Consider the following 24454-nt stretch of genomic DNA (forward strand, 5'->3'; position numbering starts at 1 on the left):
GACTTGATAGGCACCAGTGGAGATCAGAGGGCTTAAAGCCCCTCTATGACCCCCCTGGTAGCACCACAGGATGGAGGGCTCACAAAAGTCAGGAAGTATGACATACTTGGATTTGGTTGGATTTGGTTCAACAGACAAGCAGGAGCCGGTGAGGGTTCTACTAAAGTTGTGAGAGGCCTGTTCTGGTCCTCGTCTATGAATTCCCAGTGATACTGGCTCCTTGGGGGCACTTAGATACACAGAAGAGGAAGCCCCTGGCCTCCACAAGGTTAGGCTCAGCCCTACTCAGGCTCTGCCTTACCACTCCGGGGTCCATTCATATGCTCGCCTTTCCCATATCCCACTCCGTCAGCCCTGCTCCCCACAAACAACTCCTCTGAGGAGTCAAGGGCCTCCTGCTAGATTTCAGGGAGTCTCTGAGAGCCAAGCTCATCTTCTGCACTTCAGTCACCACACGATGCTTAGCCTCACACAGAGAACGTGGTCATGAATGCTCAGGAGGTCACTAATATCTGCCTGTACCTTAGAACATGCACATTTCAGAAAATCCTACATTCTTCCAAATGTGGGGAGATTTTAGACACTGGCTGGCCGCTAGGCAGCTGTTTGAGGAAAAGAGGCCTCTTACACCCCTTGCACCATGTCCTGCAGGACACAGGCCCTCTGGTGCCTCAGTGGAGCTGGGCACGGAAGAGCCACAGAGGCAGTGGTCCCTCCACAGGAAACCCAGGTCCCTCACCCCACAAGCTGCCATGGGTGGGGACCTGGGCATAGCTCTCTCCATGAGAGGGCAAGATCCACCTTCCTCCCAGGGGCTGTCCCCCTCCTTGCTCACCTTCTGTCCTTCTGCCAGCTTACCTGCCATCTCGATCCCAGTCGTATACCTCCACCTTGATGGTCCTGTAAGGCAAAAGGCCCATGGTGGGATGGACTTGACCCAGCACCTGCGTAGCCTGAGAATGGGGCCACCTGCGTGGCCTTCTCACGCTCCTGGGCCAAAAGGGGATGGAGGAACACCCACCTGGCTCTGAGGGCCCTCGGTGAAGAGGCAGCAGCCCAGGAGACAAAGGAACTATCTTGAAGCCTTTAAAGGTCTTAGGGACAGAGGCAGCTCCAAAGCTGCACTGGGACTTCCCTGAATTTCAGGGAAGATGTAGAAAGGCAGCCTCAGACTTCAGTTCACCCCACCTTCTCTTGGCCACCCCAGATGGGGCACAGATCCCAGCATGAAGCCATACTGCAGTTTATCAGGGGTGGGGCCGTTACAGTGTGAGTGTGGTGCTCCGTAGATCCAAGGCCTGAGCAGGGTGGGCTCTCCTGGTGGGACCCTGGGGTTCAAGGAGTCTGAGTGGTGGGGAGCTACCCTGCATGTCAGGGATGGACCCAGGGGTCCTGACTCAGGATGGCCTGCTGAGCTTTTCCATGCCAGACTGGCTCCTGAGTGAGGGTGTAATTATCTTCACATTTTAGCCTGTCTGCTTTAATTAGTTTGTTTTGACTCCTGAGCTTGGGGCTGGGCTTTGGGAGCCCATTTTATTTTTAGCCTGTTTCTATGGCAACAGGTTAGCAGACCAGAGGCAGAGGAGGGAGGTGGAGGTTGCAGGTTAACCCTTGGTACCAGCAGTCCTCCAGGGATGCCCCGGGATGGGGCAGATGCCCGGGTCCCTCTGCAGGGTCAGGGTCTGGAGAGGTGGAAGAGGCATGGGGGAGCTGGGTCTCCAGCCTTCAGTTCTAAATGGGGCACACAGAGGCGGCTGCCCAGGCCCGTGTTCTATGAATATCTCATCATTTGGCCCATGGCCGCGGCCCATCTCCTCAAGTCTGCAGGGAGTCGGCCTTGGAGTTCCAGAACCCCCAGAAGGAGGCGCTGTCTCCCTTCAGATGAGCCTCCATGGGGCATGGGGGTGGGATGCGGATTCTCCTGTATCAGGGTAGAAACTGTTCAGGAAATGAAGGGATGCCCAGTACGTTGTGCAGCAACTGGATTTTTGTTACCAAAATGTAAAATGGGGCAGGCATAGAAGCCCACCATTTAGAGAAATCCTTTAAATTTTTGTGAAAAACAAAAAACTATGTCTCTCTGAGGAGAATTATTATGGAAAGAAAAATAAAATCTAGGCCTCTGAAGGTAGGCTGGTGATCTGGAAAGAGTAGAAAGTGTCTGGGGTGTGGACTTGGATGCTGGGCCCTTTGCACTGGCACCTGGAGATGTCGCTTAACCTCTCTGAGCCACAAAATCATTTTAAAGTAGGGATAATAACGGCCCTACAGAATAGCTGTGGAGACAAATTGGTAAAACTGCCTGGCATGCGTTGGATCTCTATAAACATGCCTCCTGGGCTTCCCTGGTGATGCAGTGGCTGGAAATCCGTCTGCCAGTGCAGGGGACACGGGTTCGATCCCTGGTCCGGGAAGATCCCACATGCTGCGGAGCAACTAAGCCCGTGCGCCACAACTGCTGAGCCTGCTCTCTAGAGCCCGCGAGCCACAACTACTGAAGCCCACGTGCCTAGAGCCCGTGCTTTGCAACAAGAGAAGCCACCGCAATGACAAGCCCGCGCACCGCAAGGGAGACACAACACAGCCCAAAAGAAATTAAAACAAAAAAAAGCCTCCTCTCCACTTTAGCATTTGGGCCACACCTGGGATAGTTTTGTTTGTTTGTTTTGTTTTTTAAAATAAATTTATTTATTTTATTATATTTATTTATTGTTTCTGGCTGCATTGGGTCTTCATTGCTGTGCGTGTGCTTTTCTCTGGTTGTGGCGAGCGGGGGCTACTCTTCGTTGCGGTTCGTGGGCTTCTCATTGCAGTGGCTTCTCTTGTTGCGGAGCACGGGCTCTAGGCACGTGGGCTTCAGTAGTTGTGGCACGTGGGCTCAGTAGTTGTGGCATGTGGGCACACCACAACAACGGACCACCAACACCAGTCCCTCAGGTGACTAGATCAGTGACAGCCAACATGCTCAGAGGCTATAGGAGGACCCCAGTCATAGCCACGGCCTTGGATACCCAAAAAAATCACTGGGGAGAATTTTTTTTTAATCTCACTGCCAGAAGGCGTGATTTAATTGGTCTGGATAGGGCTCAGGCACAGGTAGTTTTTAAAAGTCCCCTGGCTGATTCTAATGTGCTTCCAGAGCCACTAACCTCTCTAGATGAAATTACTGGTTTTCAAACTTGGTTACACATCGCATCCCCCAGGGAGCTTTAGCAATCCTGATGCTGATGCCTCACCCCAGAGATTCAGAATCAATTGGTCTGGGGGTGCAGCCTGTGCAGGGGAATTGTTAAAAGCTCCTCAGGGGGGCTTCCCTGGTGGCGCAGTGGTTGAGAATCTGCCTGCCAATGCAGGGGACACGGGTTCGAGCCCTGATCTGGGAAGATCCCACATGCCGCGGAGTAACTGGGCCCGTGAGCCACAACTACTGAGCCTGTGCGTCTGGAGCCTGTGCTCCGCACCAAGAGAGGCTGCGACAGTGAGAGGCCCGCGCACCGCGATGAAGAGAGGCCCCCGCTCGCCGCAACTAGAGAAAGCCCTCGCGCAGAAATGAAGACCCAACACAGCCTAAATAAATAAATTAAAAAAAAAAAAAAAGCTCCTCAGGGGATTTGAACTTGCAGCTGAGGTTGAGACCACTGAGTATGAGATTCCTGTGCCAACTCACCCCAGTAGCAATCACAGCCAAGGCTCCAGGGATGGCTGCAGGGAGTCAGATTAGCCCGGAGACCGAAATCTCCAGAACTGGGGAAGAAGGAGGTGCCCAGAGGCAGGGGAAGGCAGTAGCAAAAGCCAGACACAGCTGGTCAGTAGCAGCACCAGGCCTCTTGGCAGGGAGCCAGTGTCCTGTGGGTCTCTGAACGCATGGAGCAGGAGTGACAGAGCGGGGTGTGTGAGCCTCAGCAGGCCAGCAAGGATGGGGGACGCTGGCAAAGACTCCAGGCTTGCCCCCCAGCACACCAAGCAGCTCTGTCCATAGCCTCCTCTGAACAGAGCTTCAGGTCTGCTCCTAATGAGCCTCTCCCTCTCCCAGGCAGGAAAAACAGGAAAAGGTATGTTTCCCTGATGCTTACAAGTCCCGAGGGCTGACAGGCCTTGAGGGGTTCGCCCTAAACTAACTGAGTCAGTCCATTACTCTGAGAAGCTGCTGGGAGGAAGAAGAGCATCGAGCCTCACAGGCCCAGGCAGTGAGGCTTGATGGCAGAGGTGCTGTGCAACCCCAGCTGTACTGCACTGACTGTGGCTCCTGTGTCTGAGTTCAGCTTGTGCATGTGCGAACCAGGGATAAGACACTCCTAACTGAAGCCATAGTATTGGGCCCAGCCCCTCCCGGTGCTCAGCGTGTGGTGGGGTTCAAAGGAGAAGCAACTGGTTCAATCCAGGGGGCCGAAGTTTGGGTGATGTGACAGCCCCCCAGCTCCTGGGAACCCTCTCCCTTCTCCAGGTGAAGACCCAGTACGCTTAACACCCTTTTAAAACCTACTTATTCACCATGAAGGTGTGAGTGAGTGATAGCAGCCCGACCCAGAGGAATTTGGTTTAACAGGGACAAATCCTCAAGTCGCAGAATATTCAAGGACAGAGCAGGGGGACTTCAGGGAAGGCAGGAGAAGTGCTTTCATCACCCTTCACCTCACTTCACCCCACTGGAGGGCTAGATTAATTCTGACCCTGAGTCCACTTCCTCTGACTCAGGTTCTGCTCAGCTGGGTCGCTTGGGTTTGGTCTTGTGTGGACTGGAAACACAGAAAAGGCAGGGGGACCCCAAACCAGGGGAACCCCAAATTAGAGGGCCAGCCCAGAAGTGACTTCTGGAGAAGGGACATGCACCTTCTCCTTGCCCTGGCAAGTGACATAATCTGTGGTCCTCCGTTTCCCCATCTGTGAAATGGGCATGTCATTAGTACCCATCTTCTAGGGTTATTGTGAAATTTAAACTCACAAAATGAGATACTGTATTTAAACCAATTAGGACACAATTTGGCCCGTGTCCTAAAGACTCAGTAAAGCTTAATGAGATTAACTCGTTTCCACCCCCATCATTCCAAGAAAACGGCCCTTTCTCAGCAGATCCCTGGTTCTCACCCCCTGGCCCTCTTTTTCACAATAGTAAGTTGATATTTCTGTTTGAACTCTCTTCTCTCAGCTCCCTGACTATGGCTGCCCTCCCCCTGGTCCCTTCTTATCTCTCTGACATCCCCCTACTCCTGGCCTCTGCCAGCCCCCCTCCTGGGGACTCCCAGACCTCTGTTCTCCTCTCCCCTGGGAAGAACACCACTGTACCTGTCCCATAGCCACACAGTCTGGCTCCCTGTCACACTTCCCATTTCCACTAGTGGTACCATCGTCTCTCATCCTCCAAACTCCAAACCCTAATAATCTCTACGTCTCTTTCACTCCCATATCCAGGCAGCTGTCAAGGCCTTTTGAGTCTTCCTTCTACCTCCTATCTCGAAGCAGACCTGCTCAAGCCCCTGAGCAAACTCTCCTAGAGCTGTCCTCCAAGTGTCCCACCCCACTCACCCCACGCCTTGACCATTCATCAGCAGAGCGCTGGAGTTTAAGAACACAGATCCTAGAGCCAGCCTGCTTGGGTCCAGATTCTGATGCTACTGGCAGTAAGACCCTGGGTGAGTTACTTAACCTCTCTGGGCCTCAGTTTCCTTACCTACGAGATGTGGATAGTATTTGTACCTTTTCCAGAAGAGGTACTAATTGTTGGGAGGATTAAATTAGTTCACATACATCAATTACCTCAGAAGTGCCACAGGAGCCTTTGCTGTTATTATTATGACCCATGTCTCCCACCTTGGCCTGGGAGCAACCTCAGAAGGAAACTTGGGTCTGAGAGCTCACTGTGTCCACAGCACCCAACACGGTGTCTGGTGCCCGGCTGGCCTGGAAGACAGGGCTGCTGGATTAAACCCAATGTGTACTGTGAGACTTCAAGAGGTGCCTCGTAAGTAGAGGAAAGCGGCCTTGTTTTCCTGAACAAGGCCCACCCTGTCCTGCCCTACGGGGGCCTCCCAAATGCCTGCGCCTCCTGAGTGGCTGTTGTGTATGTGGGTGACCCTAGGGCTCAGCAGGGGGCAGGTCTACTCGCCTACCAGGCCAGTGTGACACACCTGACACCTCCATTAGCACCACTGTCAGTCACATCACAGTTAATCTGTCCCTGGCTTTGGAGGAGGGCCCAAGCTGCCCAGCCATCCTGGAGGGAAACCAGTCAGGGCTCAGCCTGGGAGGGGGATGGGAGCCCACCTGGGCTTTCCGCAAAGCCTGCACCTTCCCCCCACACCCGCACCTCCACCGATGGCTGACCGGAGAGCCCAGGCCTCTGAGCTGGGCTGACCTCCTTACAAGGCTGGATTCTGAGGCCCTAGGAGGCCTTCCCTGGGATGCAGGTTGTGGGGGGTCAGCTGGACAAAGCCCGAAACCTCTAGGCAGTGCGGTCGGAAATCCCAATTCCTTCCACCCCTATGAGAATGGAGCTGCCATGTTCTCCCATCCCCCAACCTTGAATTTCCGCTCCCTTCCTCTCTATCCCAACCATTTTTCCTACATCCCTTGTCCCCAGGAACTGACGCTGCCCCCGCAACCTTCCACCCTGCCCTGAGCCTCCTTTAGACCCTGTTGCTTCAACCCCTCCCATTCCCCACCACTCCAGAAGCCCCAGGACCTGGCTAGACACGGAACGGGGGTTTGTTTGGCTGAAATGCCTATTTTTGTTTCCAGTCTCATTTTGCACAACTATTTAACTGTCTAAAATATATGTGTGCACATCTGAGCTCCCTGTAAGCCCCCTGAAGACAGAAATGCGGCTACATTCCCTTGAATGCCACACAGCTGGAGGCGCAGTGCTGAGCACATCGTAGGCGCTCAATGACCACCTATGGAACAGACTGTGGCTTTTCTGTCCCAGCCGAGGCAGGAAAAGAAGCCACTTCATCTCCTGGATCAGCAGCCTAATAGGGAGAGAGACAGGGGTGCCTGGAGGCCATCCATCTGCTCATTCCTGTCCCCTCACCCCACCGCACATACCCTGTCAGTAGCCACTGTGAACAGAGTGCCAGGGAGCCCATGCCAATGCCACCAGCCAGGATGCCCTGAGGTATCTGTTCTGACACCCTAGGGCTCCTGTCAGAGTGGCCAGCAGAGGCCCAGCTTCCTCAGGGCTGCCTGGACAGCCCTGCCCGAGAAGCCCCTGCCAGCTCGCCCACCTGCTATAGCAACCACCAGGAAACCAGGCTGGGTTCTTGTGACTTAACACAGACCAATACCGTGTTACAGCTCCCATCCTACGTGTCCCCTCTCCCCCCTGCACTTGCCACAATTTGTAATTATATGTTTCTTTGTGCAATTATTGGATTAATGTCTGCCTCCCCCGCTAGCATATAAACTCCAAGAGGTTGGGTGAAGGGTGAAGACTGTGTGTTTTGTTTCCTCCTGACTTCCCAGCATCTAGTGCAGTGCCTGTCACATGGTAGGGCATCAATAAACGTTTGTGGATGAAATGCTGAATGGTATTTTATGTATACCAGAGCCTTACATGTAGGTTGTGAGCTTCAAAGCAGCCCTACAAGGTAGGTGGATGTTTAGGTACCCAGTTTACAGATAAGGAAACTGAGGCTCAGACAGGTCAAAGTTTGCCCAGGTTGAGAGTGCTTTTTTCGTCACAGGGTCAGGATTGGAAACTAGGTATCTGTATCTATACTCAACAATCTACACTCAAACAATGATGAGGTGTATTATGAGTAGGCTTTGTAGCGTCAAAAAATTCCATGAGCTGTTTGCACTGCATCCCTCACCTCCATTTATGGCAACTCATCTGGCAGCGCATATCCTGGGATCCTGACTCCCCAGAGTCTCTCAGCCAGGAGTTGGAGCTGCTGGGGACGAAGTCACCTCTACATGCATCTAGAGCCGCCATCTGGCCCCCACCTGCCCCTCACTGGGCACAGTGAAAAGACCAGCTACTGAGCTCCGGGCAGGGCGCCCAACACACACCAGGGCTTCTCTGAAATCCTTGGTACCTCCCATCCCCCCAACCTGGGAGGGCTTCCACCAATGGGAAAGTCAGACTGGGAGGAAAAAAGGCGGGGTGTGGTGAGGGAAGGGCAGGGAGCCAGAGGGATCCCCAGTTCCACCCTGTGCAGGGCCACCAGCACGCAGCTCCAGGAGGCTCTGCTCGCTTGTACTGATGGGATGGCCCTCATCAACGTGACCGTGCCCCCCGCACCTGTGCTTGGGGACAGGGGACATTTTCTCATCTCACCGATCATAGTCCCCGTTGCAGAGGGCTCTCACAGGAATGGAGAAAGTTTGCCAGACTGGGTTTAGGGTGTTCTTCATGACCTCAGTCTTGTGGCAGATGGTGAACCTGGCAAAGAAGAGAGGAAAGTCTGTCAGTCCTGACTCCAAGGGAGGCAGAATTCAGATCACCAGAGGGGCTGGCTTGTTAATCTCTGCAGTTGCCAGACAGTAGAAACAATGGCTTCGTGAGGTGATGAGCTGCCTGTCACTAGCAGCATCCAGGTAGAAGCTAGACAGCCATTCCTTTTTTGTTATCTTTGTATAAACTTCAGTTTATTTTATTTTTTTAACATTTTTATTGGAGTATAATTGCCTTACAATGGTGTGTTAGTTTCTGCTGTATAACAAAGTGAATCTGCTATACATATACATATATCCCCATATCTCCTCCCTCTTGCATCTCCCTCCCTCCCACCCTCCCTATCCCACCCCTCTAGGTGGTCACAAAGCACAGAGCTGATCTCCCTGTGCTACGCAGATGCTTCCCACTAGCTATCTATTTTACATTTGGTAGTGTATATATGTCCATGCCACTCTCTCACTTCTTCCCAGCTTACCCTTCCCCCTCCCCGTGTCCTCAAGTCCATTCTCTACATCTGCGTCTTTATTCCTAGACAGCCATTTCTTGATAACACTACAAAAAGGATTCCTGCACCAGGTAGGAGTGTCAGGAGATGTGGCTCTGGCCCCTGTTCTCTGCGTGAACTTGAGCAAGACTGTCCCCCTCTCGGCCTCTATTTCCTCGCCTGTAAACCCAGGGAGTTGGCCACTATTAGACTTTCTTCATCTGAGATCCATGGAAGGATCTGGAGATGGGCTTTAGGGGTCTGTGAACCCTTGAAATCGTCAGTGGAACTGGGTGCCTGAGTTTCATGTGCTTGCTGTTCCCCTGTCTGAAGGACTCTCTCCCAAATTTCCATGTTAACGGCCCCCCTCCTTACTTCTTTCAAGTTTCACTCAACTGTCATCTCTTTGACATGAGCACCTGCCCTGAGAACCATTATCTAAAATTTATAGCCCCCTGGTCCCCTGACTCTGAGATATCCCAGTCCCTTTCCATACTGCTTTTTCCATCCCATCTGTCACCATTTGACATTTGACATGGTCTGTCTTTCTCCTTATTTCTTTCATAGTCTGTCACTAAAATGTAAGCTCCATAAGGGCAAGGGTTTGTCTTCCTTGTTCACTGGTATATCTCTAGTGCCCAGAATAGCACCTGGCACTTAGTAAGGTGTTCATGTAATATTTTTTTCAGAATGAACTAATGAATAAATGTATTTCTCAGAGGAGAGTTTCCATAGCTCTCACTGGCATTTCAAGCCAGTGAAATCAAAGCCCCTGGCTTAGATGATCTCTAAGACCCTTTCAGCTCTTGTAGTCTGAATCCATGAGCTTGCTTTGCAAACTAAAAGTGCAGAATTGGCTTAATCCCAGCTGGGCCCCGATCCAGCGCCCCTGCCCACTCCCCATGCCGTGCCTGACTGGCCCCACCGTGGAAGCCTGCCCTGCCACGTGGAGGGGCAGCAAGAAGCCATAGAGGAGCTCAGGGCAGGGGCTGTCCCCATGAGATTTCCCAGTATCCACCCCAGCTACCTCCTGGCTTGGAAAGGTCACCCAGGAAGGTGCCTGGGCACCGCCCATACCCACACAGCCTGTGCCATTTCTTCTCTGGCAATTTTCAAGTCAAAATGTCATTCCTGTCACCATGGCTCAGCGTTTCTCTTCTGTGCTCCTTCTCGCCCACCCACTGGAGTGTGAGGTACATGTGGGAGACCTCCCCACACACTCCAGAGCTGGTGATGGGGACAGGAATGGGGACAGGGAAAGGAGGGGCCACAGCTGCCCATGGCTGGGGCAGTAGGTCGGGCAGGAAGAGGAGCCTGGACTGGGGGAGGAGGCAGGAGCAGCAACTGGTGGTGAAGGGAGGAAGGTTCGCACCCTGCAGAAGCCCTAACCTCCCACCTGCAACAGTCGCACAGACCTGCTGTGGACCCTCCCCGTCTCCCCACCTCTTTGGAACCACTGCCTTCTCTAGCTCCTCTCGCTTGCCAGCCAAACTGCCTGACCAAGTCTTCTAAGCTATTAGCCTCATTTTCTCCCTAGGTCTTTCTTCCTGAGCCCTGTGTGGTCTGTTTTCTGCTTCAGACTCTTGCCTGAAACCACTTTCTTTAAACTCCTCCAAGCCCCCCGCCTTTTCCATCACTAAATCCACAGGCCCCTCGATCCCCTGATGTACTTGCCGTGGGGGACAAGGCCCTAGTGTGGAAATGGTCCCTGCAGTCATCTCCCAGCTCAACTCAATTCATTTCAACACACACTTGGGACGTGGCCGTGGGGTGAGGGTGTGAACCAACGGGGTCAGACAGATGTGGGCTCCGGTCCCAGGACCACTACCTCCAGCTGTGCAGCCCTGGGCAAGTGACTGAGCTTCCCAAAGAACCGTAACTAATGCTGCCAGATCCTGTTCTAATAACCCGAATTAACTCATTTAATCCTCACGGCTTCCCTGGGAGGGAGGTGTTATGATTCTCCCCATGACACACACCAAGAAACTGAAACGCAGAGGGTAGGGCCCCACTGTCCAGAATGGTAGCCACTAGCCTCACGTGGCTATTTACATTTAAATTAACTAAAATGAAATGAAATAAAAAATTCAGTTCCTCTGTCGCACTAGCCCCTTTCAAGGGCTCAGCAGCTATACGTGGCTGATGGCGACCATAAGGGACAGTGAGATACAGAACATCTCCATCATCACATAAAGTTCCATTCGGTTAGACACGTGCCTAAAATTACAGAGTGAATGATTGGCAGCGACTGGCCGAGCCCGGCTCTCCATCACCACATTCTTGCTCCCAGACCAGTGATTCTGATTGAAGAAGACAAGGTATGTGCAGTGCCAGGAGCACGGGTGCTCCGTGGATGTTTCCTGCCCTTTTCCCTCTTGGCGTGGCAGGCCTGACATTTCACTCCCTGTGGTCCCTCTGGATCGGTTTCTCCAGCTGCCCTTGGTGTCCCCTCACCCCAGACAGAGCCAGCCCATGCTTCAAGTGAAACTCGCCCCCAAATAAACCCCCATCGCCTGCCCCATCTGACCAGCTCCTTTGCCATTTTCAACAGTCTGGGTTCCCTGCAGCTCGTCTGCCAGGGAGGGGGCGGTGGGCGGTCCCCACCCAAGTTCCGCAGAGCCAGGTCTTGCCCTGCCCTTTTGCCCATGTCCTCCCCTCCCTGCCTCCTCCCCTGCATTTCCACAGCTCGCCTGGCGCAGCACCTCCCACCTGTTCACCGCGTCAGTCACGAGTCTCTCCCTCTCCCCCGCCCCCTCCCCACCCAACCTACACACCGCTCTGCTAGAATAATCATTGGCAAACACTCTGCAATATGTCCATCTTCTGTTCCACAACCCAAATCCCTCCCTCCTGCTGGCCAGTCAGCCCTCGCCGCTGAGACAAGCCCTGGGGCGGCCCCTGCCCTCCTTTCTGGAGGGGACTTGCATGGACATTTCCATGGGCACCCAGAACATTACTCAGACCTTTTCCTCCCTCCCTCAAATCAAGTCAAAGTCAACAAGAATTATTTAAAGAAATCCTGCTAAGAGTCCTACGGTGAGACAAAGGATCCTTTTGTTATGCAAATTATCATACTTAATTTCCCTTGTTTTGTAAGCTCGTTTAAAGATCAGTTTTCCCTTCGACTGAAACATACCTCCTCCCTGCTGCTGCCCTGCCCCCCAACACACACACACACACACACACACACACACACACGCACGCACGCACGCACGCACGCGCACACGCACACACACACCCAGAATTTCAGATTCTAGGGGACTTAGCGAGGCCTCCCTGCGCTCTGTTCAGGGCACACTTGCTTTGCACACTGTTTCTCTAGCCTGTTATTCTTCCCTGCTCCTCCCCCCAAACCCCAAACCCCGTGGACCCATTTTTTTCCTCTCCTTCAAAACCTTCTTCCTAGTTCCCTTCTCCAGCAGCGTTTCTCTAATTAACCTCCCTGGCCCCATCGCTTCCTCATTCTGCAGAATCCCAGCTAAGCAGCTGCAGCCTTCCAGAGCTGTGGTGCTTAGAGACCATGGAGACCACCTAATCTAACCAGATCATTTTACTGATGAGAAAACAGGCCCAGAGAGGGGGCATACTTGTCTAGGGTCACAGAGCGGGTTGGAAAAGAGGACTTACGTCCCAAGACCCTCAACCTAGAATCTGTCCCTCTGTGTACATCACTGACCTCTTACATTGCCCAACGAGTTGTCTTTCCATCATATTGTGGGTGGCTTCCAGATTAGGGAGAGGAGAGAAGGAAATGGAGGCTTCAAAGGTGGGAGGGATTTTGAATGAAGCCTGGGGCCAAGGCGGGAAAGGGGTCCAGATTTGCCATGCTGAGTAGGAAGTAGTGGGGGGAATATGTGTAGTGGGGTGTCAGGAAGGCTGTGCGTGAGTGAGGACAAGGCTTAAAGATGTGGACTGATGCATGTGGAAGAAGGAATAGACTATCAGAGGGTCCCCTCACTCCTGCCCTAGCCCTGTTTTTGCCCGCTTCCTCCATCTCTGACATGCCCAGCGCCAGCCATTTAGTAATGACCCTCAGAATGGCACTGTGGGCTTGCAGTCTGCCCCTTATCCCCCACCAGCCCCATCTGTGTGGCCAGGGTACTACCTTGGAGCCTCTGACTTCCACCCAGAGCCCCTGCCCTCTCTAGAGCAGGGGTCTCAGGGCAGCAGCAGGAGGAGATGGCCCAAGCCACCCCCGCCTGGCAAGTCACCACAGTCCATCCCTCCCCGCAAAGCCCATGCCCCCAGAAGTGGGGGTGAAGCGTTGCCGGAGAACTCACGTTCCATCCTCGTTGCTTCTGTAGAACACCAAGAAGGGGTCAGACTTCCCAAAGAAATCTTTCTTGTCCAGCTTGTTGGCACAGAACTGCATTGTGGCGACATCCTGGTGGGAAGGAGGGAGAAGAGGGGTGTGAGGCACAGAAGGCTGGAGGGGGGCCCCGTCCCTACGGGGACACAGCCCCAGGGCCTGGGGATTCTGGGCCCCAAGCCAGTTAGAAAGGACAGCAGCTCCTGCCCTGCACCACGTGCCAGGCCCTGAGCTAACACTTAGGAGGGTCTCATTTCATCTTCAAACAACCCCACCCGGCAGGTCTGGTGGAGCAGCCGGGCAGTGAGGCAGGTGGATTCTGGAGCCAGCTGCCCCAGTTTGAATCCTGGCTCTACCACTTTGTAGCTGTGTGACCAGGCAAGGGAGGTAACCTCTCAGAGCCTCAGTTTCCCCTCTGTAACATGGGGCTGACTGCAGTACACACTTCAAAGGGCTGTGGTGAGGGCTGAATGAGATCAAGTGTGCGAAGTCTGGAGCAGAGTGCAGGCACGTCACCCACTCGGTCAAGGTTCATGCACAAGGTATCATCGCTATTGTACTGAGTGGCTCAGAGAGAGGTGCAAGTGACCAAGCCACTCTGAGCTTGGTCACCTAACCCCAAGCCCTAACCCCAAGCCCTCGCTGGCCACATCGCCTCACTCCCTTACATGACTGTATGGTTCCTAGAGGACATTCAAGTTTACGTATCACTTTCACATGCACTGACTCACAAGAGGCTCATCTAACCCTGAGGTAGCTATAGCTGGACCATGACCCCCCCATTTTACAGCTGAGGAGCCTAAAGCTCAGAGCAGGGAGCAACCCCTACAAGTTTATCAAACAGAGCCCTGGGTTTCTGACTCCCCTGACTAGTTCACAGCTTTGGCTGACCCAGACCTAACACTCAACCCAAGAGCATAAGGAAGGTACCAGGCCTAGTGAGAATCGGTTGACCTCTCCTCTCACACGGCTCCTAGCCCCTCAGCTCACTGCAGCCAGCAGGGCACTGGGCAGAGATGCCCCCGTGTCCTCCTCTTTGCCCATCCCCGTGTGGTCTCTTCAACCTGAAAGCTCTGCATCCTGACAAACCAGCTGCCAACTGGCCAGAGCTCAAGGCTCTGTCAATAGTCACTGGGGCCTGGCCTGGCCCTTGAGGGAAGCAAGGCAGGAAGCAAGCCACCCAGCTCTCTCACGCTGCCCGCTTCCTCTCAGTGGCGAAGAGGGTCTCTGGAGATCAGTGTCCTACAGCCCAGTGAGGACCAAAATGGTGGCAGGGATGAAGATGCAACCTCTCACAGCTTGAAGGACATGGTCAAAGGTTGGGGCAGTGGGTACGATATAATGGTTAAGAATATGGTCTCTGGAGCCAGGCTGCCTGCTTCCGTTCCATCCCCTTACTAGCTGTGTGACCTAGGGCAAGTTACTCACCCTCTCTGTGCTCAGTTTCCTCATCTGTAAAATGCAGGCAAGGTGCAGGCAAGGCCCACCTCATAGACTTGTGAGAATGAAATGAGTTAATTGAGTACAGCGCTGAGAACAGTATATTGCACACACTAAGTACTGTGTGTGTACAAGTTATGATGATTTGGACATTTCTCCCCTCCCCCCGCCCACTGTGTGTGATCTCTGTCCCTGCCCCACTCCCACCTCTACCACCTCATATGCCTTCCCTCAAGGACATCTGACAACAGCAAACAGAGCATCCCTCCATTCACCAGCTCATTCATTCATTCAACAAACATGTATTAGATACCATCTGTGTGGGCCTGTCACTGAACTCACTGCTTTACAGCCTTATCATATTTAGCCCTCAGAATAATTCTTTGTTGCTTTTTACAAATGAGGACGCTGGGGGTTGGGGGAGCTAGGTAACCTGCCCAACATCACCAGCTGGCAACTGGTGGAACAGAAATTCAACATGTATGAACTCAACATGATTTCAAAGTCATGCCTCTTCCAGCACAGAGCACACTATAGTTCACAAGACCCGCTTCCCTGTATCTTTAGAGTCGCTGATTTCTTCTGACTCGGGTCAGGGCTGGATTCGGGTTAGCCAGGGTTGAGAGGGTCTCCTGAAGGGAGGCCCTGAGGGGCAGTGCTGGGGCACAGTGGCCAGCACACGGAGGCGCCCAGGTAATGATGGCTTTTATCATGTCCCTCAGCATCGCCCACCTGAGAGGGACAAGGAGGCCGGATTGGGGGCTTCCAAGGCCTAGAAGCCCCAGGAATCTGAGAGCCTCCTGAGGAATCTAGGACTTCAGACCTGGAATAGAGAATGGCTGACTTACCGAGCACTTACTCGATGCCAGGTGCTGTGTTAAGCCTTCTCTTTACACATATTATTTTACTGAATCCTCATTATAACAGTATGAAGTAACTCCTCTAGTCTCCCAGTTTACAGATGAGGAAACTGAGGCTTTTAGAGGTCGTCCAAGATCACACAGTGGTGGTAACAAAGGCAGTTAGACTTCAGGTCTTTCCCTCACACCCTCCCAGAAAGATATCTAGCCTTCTAAGTCCATCCCCAGCAGTCACTATCTTTCCCCAGGAGAAAGTTCCAATCCCATCCCATGCTGGATGGAGGGAGCACTTTAAACGCCTCCCTGGGGAGTTCCATCCCAAGGCCTAGAAAGAGGAGGAAGCCTAGGACCTGGTAGGCTCCTCCCGGCACTGGCTAAATAATTTGTGGGACCCAGTAAAAAGGGAAAATGTGAGGTCCTTTGTTCAAAGAGTATTAAGAGATTTCAAGACTGTAACAGCAGAGCATTAAACCAAGAGCAGGTCCTGTGTGACTGAACAGATCACATGCCCATAAAGTGGGCCCTGGCTCCTCCCCATGGATGGAACCATCAGCGGCATCAGAAAACAGACCAGACTTTGCTGAGTAGGAGCCCCAGCAAGGAATGCAAAGCTCTGAGTTCTAGTTTGTCCCAGCAGTCCTTCAAGCCCTCTGAGCCTGTTTCCTCATCTATAAAGTGATGCACTGGACAGGATGATCACCACTGTCCTTTTCAACTGGGCAGTTTAGGTTTTGGCACTGATGCCACAGGGAGCGTACTGGGAAAGGGGCGGCATCTGGGGAAGGCTGGTGCTCAGGGGACAGTCTGGGGATCCAGGATCCCTCCAGCATAGCTTGGTGGTTATCACAGTGACCTCTCCCACATCTGGAGGTCACCTGTGTGACACCTTCACCTGAATGGATACAGGCAAGCTGCACATGACACCTATACTGGTTGACTACGAAATACACACATATATTTGAAACAACCAAAACAGATGCCACAAAATCCAGAGGCAAAGCTCTTATTTTTCCTTCCTAGGAGGACCCCTGCGGGCCCTGCAAGGTCAGGGAGGGGAGCAGGAATATCAGAAAAATATTAATGCAGAACTTAATAGACCCTAGCTTCCAGGACTATTTAGTGCTCCACTGGGAGGGCCATGGTCCCAGCACAGCACCTGACAGAGAGAACAGTACAAAGGAGTCACAGACACCTGGTTGGAACTCCAGCTCTGCCATCTCCTAGCTGAGCAGCCTGGGGCAAGCAATTTAACCTAAGTCTTGGTATTCTCCTCTGGAAAAATGCAGTAATAATGCCCCCTGTGAGACTGTTGGGAAGACCAAGGGAGATGATATATGTTAAGTACCAGTCCACAGTGCCCAGCATAGAACAGCTAAAAGAATAGAAGCCAACACTCGCCAAGTGCCATCTACTCCCGGGCTGACCCATATGGAATTGCCAATGTTCAACTCGTGTTTATCTACGATAACTGCAATCGTTATCCCCATTTTAAAGCTGAGGAGACTGAGGCACAGAGAAGTTAATACCCTTTCCTGAAGCTACAAAGCTTAGTAAGAGGAGAAGCTTGGAGTGAAACAAGACAGTCTGGCTCCAAAGATTAATAACTGAGATTCCAAATGATGACCCCGAATCATCAAGATAAGTTTAGTTATGTTTTGTAGCCTCAGTTTGAGAATTCAGAGAAGTGTGAAATCCATTTTAGAAAAGTCTCCTCTATGCAAGCTAGCTAAAAAAAAAAAAAGACTGACTCTGAAATTCATCTAACTGGAAACATCCACCAGTGAGCCACATCTCATTCCCCCACCCCACCCCCATGGCAAATATGTGTGAGGCATTGCTGGGAGCTTATTTTGTTCTTCAACATGATCTGCCTTCCCTATCGCCACCCAGACCCAGAAACATTCGCCAAAAGCCCATTATGATAAACTGTATGGGGCCATTGTCAAATCCGTGGGCATAAGACAGAACTTCAGAGCTTTCTAGGCTATAACCAAGGCAAGGTTCCTCCCTAATGGGTGTGTGGCCCATGGGGAGCCTGTGAGACAAGGAGCATGGAGCTGCTTGGGGACTTGCTTTTGAAGGTGCTTCTGGGTTATGTCAATAGTCCTATTTACTATGCTTCAACTGTTCCCCTTAAATAAGGGTTAATGAATGAATCAACACTTGATATACATGTGACCCCAGGAAGAGGCTAGGGAAGCGGCAATAAAATGCACTGGGCCAGCAGGATCAGGGAGCAGCAAATTCTGGCTGAGGGTCAGAGGTCCTGCTGTTTGACATTCTCAGCCTGGCAGTGGGGCTCTCTGAACACATGATATGTCTGTCCCAAACCAGAAGCATCTCTGGAATCAACTGCAGAGATGATAAAACAGCTCCCGCAATATATAATTTTCTGCAATTTCTGCCTTTTCACCCTATCTTTTAAAAAAACATATTAAGTTCTTCTAAAACAGCAGGATTGCCTCAATTTGCATCTTTCCGCATGTTAATCAGGCTGCTTGGGAGACCACAGCAAACAGCCTTTCTCTCTGGGATGGTGGCCTGGCCCAACTCTAGCATGTTAGGCCTCCCTGACCCAGGAGGTCAGCAAGTGGGCTGAAGGCTGGGAGAGGGTAGCAACGTGCCGGGGGTGGGGGGTGGTGAATGGAAGGCTGCTCTGGCTTGGGTCTTGCTGGCAGCCCCCAGGATCAGAGCAAGGATAAGGCAAGTGCAAAATTTAAGGGATTCCAAAAATCTCAATAATGAAAGATTTTAATGAGATATTTTTTAAAGATTTTTTTGATGTGGACCATTTTTAAAGTCTTTATTGAATGTTACAATATTGCTTCTGTTTTATGTTTTGGTGTTTTGGCTGCGAGCCATATGGGATCTTAGCTCCCCCACCAGGGATCAAACTCGCACCCCCTGCATTAGAAGGTGAAATCTCAAACACTGGACTGCCAGGGAAGTCCCTAATGCGATATTTTAAAAAATCAAAATCAATGCAAAAATCCATGATACATAAAATATCAAAAATCTGAATAAAGCCATTTTACAGATGAAGAAACTGAGGCACAGAGAGGTCAAGTAACCTGCCCAGGGTCACAGAGCTCGTAAGCAATGGCATTTGGTCTGGATCCAGAGCCCAAGTTCTAACCACTTTGCCCTACTGCTCACATGCTGTACCCTAAGAAGCACTTTTAAATAGATGGTGGAACCATGGTGACATTTACTGTCTTCTCTTTAATATTTGCTGCATTTTCCAAATTTCCTGGAATTAGTACATTGCCTTTTTTAGTCTGAAAAAAGAAGACATTGATTAAAAAGAAAAAACCTATATGGGAAAAGGATCCGAAAAAAGAATGGATATATATATATGTATCACTGAATCACTTTGTTGTACACCTGAAACTAAAACAATATTGTAAATCAACTATACTCCAATATAAAATAAAAATTAAATTAAAAAATAAAGAATCATTAGCCACAACTCTGAAATTTAGCATTCCCGTAGGGAGAAACACAACTCAGAGCTGGGGGTGATTCCGTGACCAGTGACCTTCAGAAGGGCTTCTGCATTCATAGAGGGGCCCAGAGCCCCGGCCTGCCTGGGGTGTAGGCATTCAGGGATAGAAGCAAAGACTCCATAGGCTAGAGTTTATTCTAATGCAGATGGTGAGTATTAAAGTTGGTCTAGGAGGCTAGGCCTGTCACTACACATTGACGGGAATAACCACCTTGAGGTCAAGCTGGTTTTTCTCTCCTGTCTTAATGACTGACTTCTCAAGCAATCCAATCAGTTGTGTAACTGTTGATTTGGTCATTCAGAGGCTGAATACTCCAGATTGACCGTTTTTCCTCCTGCTCATTGAGCCTGTGTGTCTGGCATACTAACCAAAATCCATCAACTAAAGTTCAAAGAAAAATGGAACAATTCAGCTATGAGGATGTTCACTGCAGTAATAATTATACTGTTTCCTTTAAGAGAATAGCTTTAATAAATTATGGCCCATCCATAAACAGAAAAGTGATATACAGCTATTAAAAATGTCTTCCAAGAATATCTAGTGACATGGGAAAATAAATCTGGTTACCATATTCTACTAATTATAAGAAAAAACTATATATTTGTACGCCTAGAAAAAAAGCCTTGGAGGAAATGCATCAAAATGGCAACAGTGATTATCTCTTGTTGATGTTTCTATTCTTTGTATTTTCCAACTGTCTGTTAGAAACATGTTATTTTTCTAGCATCAGGAAAAGTGTTTTTGTTTTGTTTTCTTTCATTCTGTTTTTTTTTAACCAGAAAGATAATTTCTAAGACCAAAACATTACAAATTAACATTTTTAAAAGGTGATGTCTGAATCCTGATCATTTATCATGAAGGACACTTACACCTGTGCTGGCCACACACACATTTTTCCCAAACATCAACCTGCATATTCTGACACTCAGAAAACCTTCACCACTACCCCCCACTTCACCTTACCTCTTTCTTCCTACCTTTCTCCCTCCGTCCCAGGACTCTTCCTGAGCCTCCCATATAGAGACACTGGGCTCTCTCTGAAGTCTGTCTTTAGAACAATGAGAGTTCTGACTTTAACAGGATTCAAAGCTAAGCTCCCCGGCCACAAGGTCCCACACAACCTGGCCTCCACACTCACCCACACCCTTGCCTCTCTGATGTCACTCATCACTCTTTTCCTGCTCCTGGGCCTTTGCAAGAGCTAACTTCTTTGCCTGGATCCATCTCCCCCCAGGTAGCTGCAAGGGCTCACTGTCTCACCTGTATGTATTTTGGAATAGTGTATAGTATATCCATGAATTTTCCTTCAAGATACTAAAGAGTGCTATAAAATATTTGTTATAAAAAAGAGGCAGGGGGGCTTCCCTGGTGGTACAGTGGTTAAGAATCCTCCTGCCAATGCAGGGGACACGGGTTCGTGCCCCGGTCCGGGAAGATCCCACGTGCCGCGGAGCGGCTAGGCCCGTGAGCCACAACTACTGAGCCTGCGCGTCTGGAGCCTGTGCTCTGCAACGGGAGAGGCCGCGACAGTGAGGGGCCCGCGCACCGCGATGAAGAGTGGCCCCCGCTCGCCGCAACTGGAGAAAGCCCTTGCACAGAAACGAAGACCCAATACAGCCATAAATAAATAAATAAATAAATAAATAAATAAATAAATAAATAAATAAATAAAAGAGGCAGGGTTGAGGACCACTGCTGTGCTGTGATTGCTGGTTGGCAATTTCTGTCTCTCTCTCTCATACTAAATTGGAAACTCTGGGAGGGCATGAACTGAGCCAAAGCATATCTGATGAAATGAAATGAATGAATACACGAGCAGGCTGTTGATACCTAAAAGGGGCGGGGGAGGGGCAGCTGCAGTGTGAAGCTTTGACTCCCTTGGCTTGTGAGAGGTGAGCCACACTTTTGCCAGTGTGTACAGGGACCTGACTGGGAGGCAGTGAGAATGTGCATCCGGCCAGGACCTCCTGACTCCAGAGCAAGGCTGGTCTGGGTGGCTGGCAGCCCTAAGGGTAGCTAAGGGTCTGGGGAGGGGAAGGCAAGGAGCTATCTGCTCCCTGCACCCGCAACACCCCACTGCCTCTCTCCAGAAGCCCAGCCACTCACGCCTGCTAAAGGCTACTGGCCTGACAAAGACCACAAAGCCCGCAGCTGTTCCATGTACCATGAAGACTCGGGACTTCCCTGGGTGAGGGAAAGACTCCCTGAACCAAGGCTTGGGCTAGAATCCTGCAATCTTAGGCAGGTCACTTCAACCTCTCTGCATCTGTGCACTGGGTTACTCACACCTACCCAGTCCTGAGCCCCATGGTGATAATCAAATAGACTGTTAACATGAGAGTCTTGGTCAACTGTGAGGACTATGCAAATATTGCTCAGTATTACATGGAAAAATCATTGTTTTACTTGAGCATAATGAACTCTTGGGTCATTGAGCATAATGAACTCTTGGGTCATTCAGAGCCCCTTCAGGAGATTAACTCGTCGTTGTCAATATCAAGTATCACTGAATAATATTTTGGATCAAATTTGGATTGTTGGAACTTTCTTGGTATTTAAATTCCAGATGAGAAGGGCTTTTCTATAACCCATCAAAGCACGCTGGTGACCCGCTGGAGTCTACTCTAATCTTTTGCTGGTCCCTGCCCGCCCACACCATCCCCATGGATGAAGGGAGGGTTTGTCTGCTTTGGCAGAATATATCCATTTGAGCAGGAAGCCCTGCTCTGGTGAAAAACCATCTCTCAGACTCCACCCTCTTCCTTTGATCCTCCTACTGAAAGCTGGAACGACAGAAGCAAAGCCGTTCAGATGTAATTATTTTAATTCAGCCAGATGCTGGGAATTAGTCTCTTTTCCTTGCAAGTATTCTAGGGAAAGACAGAACTCAGCCAAAGATGCCCCAAAAGAAAAGGAGCTGACAATATCAAGACGAAGGGAGGGAGCCCCCCCCAACCCCCACTTGCTCTGAAACAGCTTAAATCAAAGAAACTGCTGTCATCCCTGGATGAAGGCGGGGAAGGGAGGAGTGGGGAAGGAGGAGGAGGAGGCAGAGCCTAAGGGGTATTAAACCCAGACTGTTTACGAATCCCGGAAAAGTAGACCAATAACAGCACCCAGCATTGTCTAGAGCTTTAGAATTTCCAAAGCAATTTCACTTGCATTACTTTATTTAATTATAAACTAGGGAGGAAGTCACCAACTGAGTTATAAGCATGGGGGCAAACTGAATCTAGGCTTCAGGGAATTCAGATTCAACCTTTCCCAGACACCCACTAGGAGCCCAGCCCCTGCTAGGCACAGTCCCTTCACAATCTCCTTTAATCCTCACAGCCACCCTATCAGCCCCAGCATACATGTGGGGAAACTGAGGCTCAGGAAGCTTGAACAGAAGCTCTAGTCTACGCATCAGCTGCATTCTCTCCCTTGTTGGGACTCTAACAGCGTTGAGGTCGCCAGCATATACAGGCATAGGAGTTTTCATCATCACCTGCTTCCTATTCATTCAGTCACAGATTCACAAAAGAACCCCTGTGATCACCTATTGCACACCACGCCCTCTCCTGGGGGTATACGAGGGGGAGGTTTAGTTCTGCGGTCAAGTTCCTCCAGACCCACTGAGGTAAACAGACAAGTAGATAAACCAGATTGAGCAATTGTGTTTGAGATGATTTGGTCATTGTTATACTGCCCTGTCCTAACAATTCTGTGTCTTATTCTCCAACTGGAAGGCCCTGAAAGCAGAGTTTGGGGCACTACAGCCTAGTCATTAAAGACCCTGGCTCTAGGACCAGACTGCCTGGGCTCACATCTCTTCTACTCAGTGGCTGTGTGACCTTGGGCAGGTCCCTTAACCTCTCTGTAAAATGAGGACCATATACATCAGATATTATAATACATCATTCTATGGATTACATTACATATTATAATACATCAGATAAATAAACTGATACTATATACCACTTAGCACAGTGTGTGTCTCAGAATAATCGCTCAATTAATATTGGCTAACAATTTATACCTCCATACACACCAGTAGTTCTCAAAGTATGGACCAGGAACCCCCAAGGGAGTCCACGAGGCCAAAGCTATTTTCATAATAATGCTGATAAGACATGGAGTTTTCTAGAAGTTATCCAACAGTGATATCATAACAGATTGACTGCAGAAGCTGATATGAAAATCCAGCTCTTCTGTTAAGCCAGACGTTAAAGTGATTTTTTAAAATATAAAGCAAAGCACTCTTCTCAATAAATGAATTTTATTTTGGAAAATATAGTTATTTTTCAAAAAAGATGTTACTTATGTTAACCCATAATGGGTTAAACTATTGTTATTTTTAAATGAATTAATACATAATTTAAATTTCTTTTTTTTTTTTTTTTTTGGCAGCACTGTGCTGCCGCATGTGGGATCTCAATTCCCCAACCAGGGATTGAACCTGCGCCCCTCCAGTGGAAGCGCGGAGTCTTAACCACTGGACTGCCAGGGAAGTCCCTCAATTTTAACTTCTAATATGGTAAGTACTGATAGCTAATGGATACAATAGTTATACTGCCTTCCCAGGAAGGTCAGAAAATGCTGTTTCTCCTCATCCCTCCCAGGCCCTCTAATCTGAGTTGGATCCAGCCCCATAGGAAGCTGAGTTCCCAGGTTACACCAGAATTGGTCTTGTGCTCACACTGTCGCTGTCTCCTCCTTTTCTCCTTATGACCCTCTATGTTCTCACCTGTGGCTCCTAATTAACCTAAGGGGCATGCAAGCCTGGGTAGTTTAGGGGAATAAGCCTGGGTTTCAGAATCAGGCTGACCTGGATTAGAACCCTGGCTCTACCACTTATTGTCCTTGAACAGGTCCTCTGAACCTCACTTTCCTCATCCATAAAATGGGAATAACAATGGTTACCCTACCTCTTAGGATTGTTGTCAGAAGTAGTGATAACATGTAAAATGCCCAGACATTGACAGACAGAAACTATCACCATTACTGCATTTTATCAGCATTGTTAGCCATTGGGTCCCCTGAGCCCCTTCTTGGGTGCTCAGCTACCTGCCAGCTGTCCCCATCTCCTTCTTTTCCACAGTCCCACAGAAGAAGCAAAACCAAGGGCTGCCTAGGATTGCAGACTCTGGCTTCCCAACACACACACACACACACACACACACACACCCCACATGCTCTCTCTCCCTCAGCCCCATGCAGGGGTGTCACCCTACTCCAGAGCTAAAAGTGAAAAATGACAACTAAATGCCAAGCGCCCAGGCTCCAAGAAAAGGCCCCTCTGTTGCTAGTGTCAGTGCCAAGGCAGTCTTGGCTCAAGGACAAGTGAGCGGTGGCCATGATGGGGAGTGGACCAGGGCTCCCAGCCCAGCTCTGCTGCTGACTGTGGGCGAGTTTCCTCCTGTCTCTGGGCCTCAGCTCAGCTGTAAAAAGGGAAGACACCTTCTAGCTCCGATGTTG

General features: G+C 50.4%; 1 protein-coding gene across 6 annotated transcripts in view; it reads right to left on the bottom strand.

The window, feature by feature from the left end:
• The window catches only part of CPNE5 (copine 5), a 106344-nt gene that overhangs the window by 19276 nt on the left and 62614 nt on the right, over window positions 1-24454 (bottom strand). For 4 of the 6 annotated variants that reach the window (XM_027127076.1, XM_027127078.1, XM_027127077.1 and 1 more), the window contains 3 exons: window positions 13160-13263; window positions 8276-8380; window positions 859-900 (listed from right to left, as the gene is read on the bottom strand). In XM_027127076.1, coding sequence (XP_026982877.1) covers window positions 859-900; window positions 8276-8380; window positions 13160-13263 — 251 coding nt within the window. Of the gene's footprint in view, window positions 1-858; window positions 901-8275; window positions 8381-13159; window positions 13264-14616; window positions 14779-23442; window positions 24418-24454 lie in introns of those variants that run through there. The other 2 variants (XM_027127079.1, XM_027127087.1) reach the window with 2 other exon arrangements.

This window comes from Aethalodelphis obliquidens, unplaced genomic scaffold (assembly GCF_003676395.1).
Source record: "Aethalodelphis obliquidens isolate GAN/ISIS:26980383/991018 unplaced genomic scaffold, ASM367639v1 scaffold31, whole genome shotgun sequence".
Classification (NCBI taxonomy): domain Eukaryota; kingdom Metazoa; phylum Chordata; class Mammalia; order Artiodactyla; family Delphinidae; genus Aethalodelphis; species Aethalodelphis obliquidens.